This window comes from Salvelinus fontinalis, chromosome 36 (assembly GCF_029448725.1).
Source record: "Salvelinus fontinalis isolate EN_2023a chromosome 36, ASM2944872v1, whole genome shotgun sequence".
Taxonomy (NCBI): Eukaryota; Metazoa; Chordata; class Actinopteri; order Salmoniformes; family Salmonidae; genus Salvelinus; species Salvelinus fontinalis.
This window is the reverse complement of record NC_074700.1, coordinates 2,321,580-2,332,417: the sequence shown is the minus strand read 5'-3', so window position 1 is coordinate 2,332,417 and position 10,838 is coordinate 2,321,580. Positions and strand designations below refer to the sequence as shown.

At 41.5% G+C, this 10,838-nt stretch overlaps 1 protein-coding gene across 1 annotated transcript in view; it reads left to right on the top strand.

The window, feature by feature from the left end:
* The first annotated feature begins 2,330 nt into the window (after positions 1-2,330).
* LOC129835044 (NACHT and WD repeat domain-containing protein 2-like) overlaps positions 2,331-10,838 on the top strand; it is a 90,322-nt gene continuing 81,814 nt past the window's right edge. The window contains exons 1-2 of the mRNA XM_055900385.1: positions 2,331-3,039; positions 3,397-3,568. Of these exons, the coding sequence (XP_055756360.1) occupies positions 3,418-3,568 (151 nt within the window). The 5' untranslated portion in view covers positions 2,331-3,039; positions 3,397-3,417. The remainder of the gene's footprint in view (positions 3,040-3,396; positions 3,569-10,838) is intronic.

Below are 10,838 nucleotides of genomic sequence, written 5' to 3'. Positions count from 1 at the left end.
GACCTGGAGCCAGTGGGTTTGGCGACGAGTATGAAGCGAGGGCCAGCCAACGAGAGTGTACAGGTCGCAGTGGTGGGTAGTAACATAAATAACATCATAAATTGTTCTTACTTTTGCTGAGCTTCCATCAGAATCTTGTACAAAGGAGTCCTTGGTCCAGAATAAATCGTTGTTTGGTTTTAGAATGTCCTTTTCTCCTGTTGAATTCGCGCCACAATGCTAGCCAATGTTGATGACGTTCCCATTTTCTCTCGATGCAAAGAACGGAAAACTCAAAGTCCCAATAAACGTTGAATAATCTGATAAACTCGGTTGAAAAAACCTACTTTACGATGTTATTATCACATGTATCAAATAAAATCAGAGCCGGAGATATTAGCCGTGTATACCGAACGCTTATCAGAAGACAATATGGAGGTGCTTTGCGCGTCAAGGTAGAGAAAGGAAATTCCTGACCTGCCACTCCAAAAGCTCTTGTTCGACCTCAGATCAAGCTAGACACCCCATTCCACCTTCCACTGCCTGTTGACATCTAGTGGAAGGTGTATGCAGTGCATGTATATCGATAAATATATGCCAGTTGAATAGGCAGGCCCTGAAACAGACCCCATTTTCAGAATTTTCACTTCCTATTTGGAAGTTTGCTGCCAAATTAGTTCTGTTTTACTCACAGATATAATTCAAACAGTTTTAGAAACTTGAGAGTGTTTTCTATCCAATAGTAATAATAATATGCATATTGTATGATCTAGAATAGAGTACGAGGCCGTTTAAATTGGGCACGATTTTTCCCAAAGTGAAAATAGCGCCCCCCTATTGACAATAAGTTTTAATTAGGGCTAGGCATCCCGTCAGCGAGACACCTGTCGACAATTTCCGTCGACAATTTCTGGTGAAATTGGAGGGCTCGCAATTCAAATAAATAAACGTAAAGATTATGGATATTAAACATCTAGGTACATACAAGTGCTTTATATCAGCTAAAAGCTTAAATTCTTGTTAATCTAACTGCATTGTCCGATTTACAATAGGCTTTACAGCGAAAGCATGCCATGCGATTGTTTGAGGACGATGTCCCACATCAAAATATTTTTCAACCAGATAGTGATTAAATATTCACTTTTTGAAAATCTTATTCTGATTTGCCATCCCAAGGGTCCCAGCTACAACATGCATGGTCGTTTTGTTAGATAAAATCCTTCTTTATATCCCAAAAAGTATGTTTAGTCGGCGCCGTCGATTTGAGTAATCCACTCGTTCAACCTGCAGAGAAAGGAATCCAAAAAGCTACCGCTAAACTTTGTGAAAACAAGTCAAACTACATTTTATATAATCCTCAGATACCCTACAATGTAATTAAACTATAATATTTCATACGGAAAGAAGTATGTTCAATAGAAAAGTAAAATTAGCAAGTGCACGTCCTCTTCGTTGCACGCGCACACAGACTGATTTCCAACTGAGTCCCAGTACCAAAACTCAAAATTCTTACTCGTTTGGGAAGAAACAAGCCTGAAACTTTGAACAAAGACTTTTTACATCTAGTGTAAGCCATAGGAATTGCAATCTGGGAGCTGGAATTGCATAGGACCCATAGCTTTCCATTGAAAGAGCATGGGCTCTGGATTTTCTCCTACCATATCAATTCTGTTGTAGTCTCATACATTACTTTAACATTTCCATAAACTTCAAAGTGTTTTCTATCCAATGGTAATAATTATATGCATATCCTGGCTTCTGGGCCTGAGTAACAGGCAGTTTACTTTGGGCACGTCAGTCAGACAGGAAGTGGAGAAAAATAGACCCTAGCCTGAAGAAGTTTATAAACAGGTGGCTCATGGTGCAAGACGAGGGGCCCCAGGAATAGACACACACTGGCATTAATTCAAACAAATTATCCTTGAGAGCAGTAGGCCTGTATCTGAAAACATGATGTGTGATTTTAAATGGGATTTTAATGCAATGACTGTACTCCTAAATATCATGGTTAGTCTACATAGTTTATTAATTTCATGAATATGTGTGCAAAAAGTGCACCTATCAATTACTCATGACGTTCAAATAGTGTGTGTTGTTATATTTAAAGGTGTTAAGTTTTAATGAATAGGAATTAATTCAAGGAAATGGTTGCTTTTTCATTAAACTCTGGGATTTAAGGATATATGGCAGAACAGCACTGTAATCATTTAGGCTAGGTTTAGGAGAAAGCAAATGCACTTAACTTCCAGAGCGAATAACAGGGGGCTGCAGAAGAGAGGTACATTTATCGATAAAATAATTAAATAATTAAATCCCTCCTCCCGTGAAACGTTCACATCGACTGGCTCCTCCATCACAGAGAAAAGGAGCGAAACACCCACGGTCACACACTCACTCATTGACCAAGCGGTCCATAGACATTTGTATAATTCTTTCTGGATAGTGAACGGTGAGGACCGCTGAAGGAACCGGAAAAGAGAGAGGGAAAGAGAGCGAGATAAAGAAAGAGAAAGATGAACAGAAGGTATTTGGAAAACTCTCCAGCCCAGACTGACCCCAGAATGCCCAGAAAACCAGTGCTCGCTCGCAATGAGATGCTGAGCGCAGCTCTTTGCAAACCGGCTGCTGTTTCTCCAGGGGCAGACTCTCGGTGAAGAGAACTCTAGATGGGCGTTTTTACCGTCTCTGTTGATTCTCAAGGATCCACGGTTGGATATTTTCGAAATGAAGAGAATGAAAAATGTGAGGATCGAGAAGTGTTGTAGTGTGTATCCGCAGCCTCCTCACCCGCAACAGTCAAGTCCACTGAACGCAGTGATTCAGTGATTGAGTATTTATTTTCATGATAAATACGAAAAAGGATTGACATTTTGATATTAGGACTTCCCAACTTTGCCGTGTTTTGTTGTCTGTTTTGCAGCCTCTGTCTGTGAAACACAGATCTCGGGATACATCAACTCCGTGGAAAAAAGCGACTTGAGATCTTCCCCAGACTGAACAACAATTTACTGCTGTTTCACCCCCCTCACACTTCTCTCCCTCTGCAAGCATCTCCTCTGGGTGGGATTGCGCCCGATGCTTGCCCATTGTTTGCTTTTTGTTCTGTCTTGTCATTTGTTTGTGTGTTTCACATTATGGTATGATGATTAACATGATTAGCCATAATAGCCAAGGAAATTATTTTAAATGATGCATGTTAACGTGACAGTAACGCGTTTTGTTATGCAACATTCCAATGACTGAATGAAGAAGCAAGCATGGGCTTATTATATGGGTATTTTTCGGGGTTGCCTTTTTCTACGACTTGGCAGATCCATCCCAACTTGATTTGTGTGTGCATGTGTTCTTGTCTGTGTGTGGCCACTGATAACCCCTTTAGGAGGCACTAAAGACCTGTCTGTGTGTACCTGGTTGCAGTTACGCTGGAAGTTGCCACCCATGTGGCCCTCGGGAGTGGGGAGCAGGCAGCCCTGTCCACGGGAATCGGCGCTCCGCAGGGCAGCCATCAGTGGCAATATCCTCGCACTGCCGCAGCACCATGTCCCCACTGGCAGGAGTGTCCGGGTTTTCATCTGCGCCAACCCCGACGGTAAGACGGTTCTGGCCAGGGAACAAATGTGCCAGTCCTCGAATTACTCATGGAGTAACTTTTTAATTGATGAGCCGGTGTGCAGAAAAGTGGGATGCTGCTTATCTTAGGCCTATATTCCTGGCGCATGGTGACACCTGTAGGCCTATATCCTGGTGCTTGCATTGTGACAACGGTTACGCACAAGAAATGATAGGCCTACCCAAATCAGTGCAATTACAGACACACAGATTGATGTAGATTTCACGCCGCTCATAAGGACATTTTATTCATCTAATTTCAAAGATTTGTGTCAGATCTTTCCAGTTCTAGAGAAAAAAAGGTGCATTGAACGAGGGGATATGTAGGTCTGTAATTTGTGGCCCAATCATAAGAGTCCATACAAATGACAGGACAGGAGAGTGACATATAACAATGCTCTACCAGCTCTATCCCTGACTAATGTATATAGAAAGCACAGGGTGTGATGCGGAATGGTCCCCGGTTCAACAATCACAATAGCCTTGTTCAATTCACTTAGGACGCGCACCAGTGCCGTAGACAGCCACTCGGCCAAAGAGGGTAGACCGAGGTTATGCTTGTAGTATTCTAGGTGGTCTACCGTTCAGTCAATGATGGTCATAATGGGTCAATAGCCAATTCTAATACGTCACTTTGTTTTGAAGTGCAATGTCAGAGATACTTCGAGGTAGGGATACTCCATAAGGTTTGTGAGAAAACGTCAATGATGCGCTAGGCTATGGGGTGGAGAGGTGGGTTGTGACAGCATTGTGAAGTTCCTCTCTGACATCAAATGTACAAACACAGAAGTAAGACTCTAGGCCATCAACCTGGTCTCAGAGCATTTCATATTATTCTGCATGTAAATCTGAGACACTCCATTTAGTATGATATGTTACATTTAGTATGGTATGTATTCATTTGTGGATGTCCATCACCCATTTTGTATGATATGTTTTGAATTGCTATTCGTATTATATGTTACGAATTTGCAAAATGTACAATATATTAATATTTGCACAATATGCAATATGTTATGAATTTTCTAAACATATATTATGTGATGAATTCTAGCTAGGTGGCTAACATTAGCTAGGCTAGGGGTTAGGGTTAAGTTTAGGAGTTGGGTTAAAGGGTTTTAAGTAAACATCTGTCTTATGTAACCTTACCATAGGTAACATACACTATACTGTATATACAAAATCATGTAAACACCTCTTCAGTGGATTTGGCTATTTCAGCCACGCCCTTTGCTGACTGGTTTATAAAATCGAGCACACAGCCATGCAATCTCCATAGACAAACATTGGCAGTAGAATGGCCTTAGAGCTCAGTGACTTTCAACGTGGCACCAGTGTTGGCTAGAGTGGTGGCTGGGGTGGTGTAAAGCTCGCCACCATTGGACTCTGGAGCAGTCAAAACGCTTTCTCTGGAGCGATAAATTCACCATCTGGCGGACCAATCTGGATTTGGAGGATGCTAGGAGAATGCTACCTGCCCCCAATGCTTAGTGCCAACTGCAAAGTTAGGTGGAAGAGGAATAATGGTCTGGGGCTGTCATGGTTCGTGCTAGGCCCCTTAGTTCCAGTGAAGGAAAATCTTAACGCTACAATATCCAATGACATTCTAGACATTCTAGACATTCTAGACAATTAAATTCTTCCCCAAACAGTTTGGGGGAGGCCTTTTCCTGTTTTAGCATGACAATGCCCCCATGCACAAAGCGAGTCCATACAGAAATGCTTTGTTGAGATCGGTGTGGAAGAACTTGACTGGCCTGCACAGAACCATGACCTCAACCCCATCGAACACGTTTGAGATTAATTGGAATGTAGACTGCAAGCCAGGATTAATCGCCCAACATCAGTGCCTGACATTACTAATTCTCTTGTGGCTGATTGGAAACAAGTCCCCGCAGCAATGTCCCAACATCTCGTGGAAAGCTTTCCCAGAAAAGTGGAGGTTCTTTTAGCAGCAAAGGGGAGACCAACTTCATATTAAAACTTCTTAGGGATCAAATCCCTTTAGCGGGATCGATTTGACAACATCCGGTGAAATGGCAGAGCGCCAAATTCAAATTCAAATTAAATTACTATACATATTGAACTGTCATGAAATCACACATGCAATACACCAAATTAAAGGTACACTTGTTGTTAATCCAGCCAATGTGTCAGATTTCAAAAAGGCTTTACGCGACACGAAACTCAGAAATAAAGATATAATTCATGCCTTAACCTTTAACGAGCTTCTTCTGTTGGCACTCCAATATGTCCCATAAACATTACAAATGGTCCTTTTGTTCAATTCATTCCGTCGTTATATACCCAAAATGTCCATTTATTTGGCGCGTTTGATCCAGAAAAACACTGGTTCCAACTTGCGCAACATGACTACAAAATATCTCATAAGTTACCTGTAATCCTTGTCCAAACATTTCAAACAACTTTCCTAATACAGCTTTAGGTATTTTTTTACGTAAATAATCAATACAATTTAAGACGGGCTTACATGTGTTACATATATATATACTGTATGTTACTGTGTTCAATACCGGAGGAAAACAAAGTGGAGCGAGCTTTCAGGTCACGCGCCTCTAACAAACAGTACATTTCACCCGACCCTCGTTCTGGACAGCCCTACTTCTTCATTTCACAAAGGAAAAACATCAACCAATTTCTAAAGACTGTTGACATCCAGTGGAAGTGATAGGAACTGCAAGCAACTGCCTTAGAATTCTAGATTCCCATTGAAACCCCATTGAAAAGAGAGTGACCTCCCCCAAAAATATCCTGGATGGTTTGTCCTCGGGGTTTTGCCGGTCAAATAAGTTATGTTATACTCACAGACATCATTTAAACAGTTTTAGAATCGTCAGAGTGTTTTCTATCCAAATCTACTAATAATATGCATATCCTAGCTTCTGGGCAAGAGTAGCAGGCAGTTTACTTTGGGATCGCTTTTCATCCGGACATGAAAATACCGCCCCCTAGCCTTAATGCCCTTGATTTTGGAATGAGATGTTTGATGAGCAGGTGTCCACATACTTATGGTCACGTAGTGTATCATACTAATTTCAGTGTCGCAGATTTACATTTACAACGTTTTGTCTAGTCTATGAGACCAGGCTTAGGCTACAGGGCTGCTGAAGACAGTTTAAGTTTACAGCCACCCTGCACATAATCCTCAGTCTTCTTGAATCTCCAAAATAATGACTCCAGTCAAAAGCAACGAATCTTTATGCTGGAGTCAAAGTGGTCTGCAGTGCATTGCAGTACGTCGGGAAGCTGAGGTGTGACAGCGAGATTGAAGCCATTTGGGCACAGTACAGTGCCAGCTGGCATTGACGCACCACCAGCTCCCAGCAAACAACGACATTATGGAAGTACAAATCTCCAGCAATACCTGGTGGACAGTACAGTAGGTCAGCAGGACAGAGGTGAAGAGACTGAGTGTAGATTTCGCGCAAACCTGCCACTTCTTGGTCAAAAGCACTTGGTATTTGTGGTATATATTGTGGTATAGCGTGATATGAAGCAGAATTCAATATAATTCCAACGCAAGAACCCCAACGCAAGTTGTGCCCGCTCACCGATTTCAACTAACCCCTTAGTCACTTTATCGTGGCAACGGGTTCGAGGGGTGCAGGCATTCTCTTGCAGAGTTGCTCTGTTTGAATACTGTGGGCAAAGGGGCAAAGATGGAGGGTGGGATTAAGGGAAAGCGGGAGAGAGGGAGGATGACACACCCATAGACAAAAACAGAACCAATCACGCATGATTCCCCTGAAAATACAATAAATGTCAATAGAGTGATCAAATGACCTAAAATTCCTCTTATTTTGTATCGGTTTTATCCATATCCAATGGCACGCACAGTAGGCTTAATTTGCAACGTTGCTCATAGAAACATTAGGTGTGGGCAACATGGAAATGTTACTGGGAGGAGCACGTACAGTAACTCTGAAGATGCTTAGGAATCAGAGGTCCCATATGAATGGATGGAAAAGTATGACTTTGTATGGCTGTACATTTGACACTGTTTAAGGAAGGATGTTGACACACTGTTGACAAACTGTTACCCTACAACCAAATAGTTATATCACGTTACAGCATAGAGGTCTCGACACTTTATTGTGAATTCCTGATACATGGATCTAGCCTCCACATTGAAAGAAAAGAAAAGAAAGAGCTTCAGGCCTTCTGATTCTGAATGAACTCGTTCAGTATCTGCGACCAGCACCAAATGAACAGCTCCTCTTATGGACTGGAAAGTGTTTTTCCAGAAATAATACAGTAATACCCTGCAGTGCAGATGCAGTGCTGTTCCACTATGGGCTCTAGAGGGCGCAATTCATGCACTACATTGCGTTACAGTGGTTTGTCATAACAATGGCAAAGCTGGAATAAATATATGATTGTTTTTAATATCAGGTGTCCGATCATAACTAGATGAGCTTTTGTTGTTGTCTCATACCCATTCAATTATTTGAATATTCAGACCATTAGGCTACACTTTCTCTATGATTTCGTTAACCTGACATGTTACAACTCTTGATTACATCTACTATGTCAGCCTTATGACTGATTATCTAGGTCTTATGACATACGGCTTAAGTGATGTTGCCACCTCGGACCTCAGGGAAAAGTGATCTTAAAAGATCAGGGACACCAGGGAAACAAAATCACTTCAGATATAGTGTGCACTAAGGAAGAGATGATCTTAAATATGGTGTGCCTCATACTTTCCCAGAGATAAGTACAGGATCATAACAGTTTCACTGTGTTTTTTACTGTGTCTGGGCGTCACAGGTGTATGTGCTCTCCTCCGGTTGTGGCTGTAGCCTATGATGCACAGTACGGTCACTGCCGAGACTAGTATAGTTGTAACGGCAGTCTAAGTCGTCCTCCTCCTCAGACGAGGAGAGGCGAGAAGGATCGGAGGACCAATGTGCAGCGTGGTAAGTTTCCATGATTTAATGAAAATGAAAAGTAGAAAAAATACAAACAACAAACGCACTAACCGAAACGGTCCCGTTTGGCACAAACACAGACACAGGAAACAACCACCCACAAAATCCCAACACAAAACAAGCCTCCTATATATGATTCTCAATCAGGGACAACGATTGACAGCTGCCTCTGATTGAGAACCATATTAGGCTGAACACAGAAACAGACAAACTAGACACACAACATAGAATGCCCACCCAGCTCACGTCCTGACCAACACTAAAACAAGCAACACACATAGGAATTATGGTCAGGACGTGACAATAGTCAAAAACCATAGACCATCTTCTCACTCTCTAATTGATGATTCTGCCTCTTGAAGCTAGGGGGCAGAATTTTTATGTTTGGAAAAATAACGTTCCCATTGTAAGCTGCCTATTTCTCAGGTCCAGATGCTAGAATATGCATATAATTGACAGAGTAGGATAGAAAACACTCTAAAGTTTCCAAAACTGTCAAAATATTGTCTGTGAGTATAACAGAACTGATTTTGCAGGCAAAAACCTGAGAAAATCCAACCCGGACGTGACTCTTATTTTGAAAAATTCCTGTTCCATTGCCTGCCTTTCCTCCATTTAAAGGCATATCAACCAGATTCCTTTTCATGTGGCTTCCTCAGGGTGGTAACAGTCTTTAGACATAGTTTCAAGCTTTTATTTTGAAAAATGAGCGAGATTTATCAAAACGCGTCAGTGGATACACGAATGTTCCTCCATTAGTTGATGCGTGCGACACTGGTTGCTCGACATTTTCTTTCTCTCCAGTATTGAATAGTATACAGTCCGGTTTAAATATGATCGTTTATTGAGGATTGATTATTAAAAACGTTTGACATGTTTCTACGAACTTTACGGATACTCAATTTTTGTCAATCCTTGATGACCTGTCTAAGGCTGTGGAATACTGAACAAAACGCGCCCAACAAATTGAGTTTTTTTATATAAAAATAATCTTTATCAAACAAAAGGAACATTTATTGTGTAACTGGGAGTCTTGCGAGTGCAAACATCCGAAGATCATTAAAGGTAAGCGATTAATTGTATTGCTTTTCTGGCTTTCGTGACCAATCTACACTGCTGCTAGGTGTTCTTAATGTTTTGGATAGTGATCGATAAACTGACACAAACGCTTGGATTGTTTTCGCTGTAAAGCATATTTTCAAAATCTGACACGACAGGTGGATTAACAACAAGCTAAACTGTGTTTTGCTATATTGCACTTGTGATTTCATGAATATAAATATTTGTAGCAAAATATTTTGAATTTGGCGCTCTGCAATTTAGCTGTTGTTGATGAAAATGATCCCGCTAAAGGGATCCGTGCGTCAAGAAGTTTTAAGAAGTCTCTTACCGACCACTGCAACAATGTGTCTGCCACTACTTCAAAGGGCAATCTGGGATTCAGGAGTTCTTCAAGAATCAATGGTTATATCATTAATTTCAAAGTAGAGAAATGTATGTACCTTTAAAAGGACTCATTGTATGTAGCAGTGGAGGCTGCTGAGGGGAGGACGGCTCATAATATTGATGAACACATAAAGAGCATGTTTTTGATACCATTCCATTTACTCCATTCCAGCCATTATTATTAGCCATTCTCCCCTCAGCAGCCTCCACTGATATGTAGGGTGTGTGCACATTAAAACATTGAAGCCGAGATGAGTTCACAAAATTCAAATTGTGGTGAACAGAGCTTTGTCGCAATCTTACAATCTTGCTAATGAATCATTCGGACTTCAGGCTGGGCTTTCATTTTCATTTTCAGAGCAGTGCACTGCTCAACCTGTGTGTGTGTGCGTGGCTGTGTGTGTGCCTGTGTGTGTGCACGTGTGCGTGCGCATGTGGCTGTGTGTTTGCATGATCTGCCATGGCTACTTTTCCTGATCAATTAAAAACACCCCCTTATCTCTCCGTCACGTCCCAGACAGCTGCTGTATGCCAAAGAAAAGGCTATGGCAATTAATCTACTTCCATATCTATAGCCACTTATTAGACGTTGCGTGTGTGCGCGTATAGGTGTTGCTACGTGTGCATGTGTATGTATGTGAGTGTGTACTTAATAAACCTATCTACAGTTTTTAGCTCCATAATATCTCCATAGAAAATGCCTTGGGTGTCTAAAAGCATTGGTGACGTTATTAGACAGCTATTTGTATGCAAGCTCGAGGGCGGTTCCCCTTGGGATACAATGCATAAAGTGATCTATTCCTCCACATACACAGTATCAGACACGCTATAACTCTCCTCTGAGATGTTCAA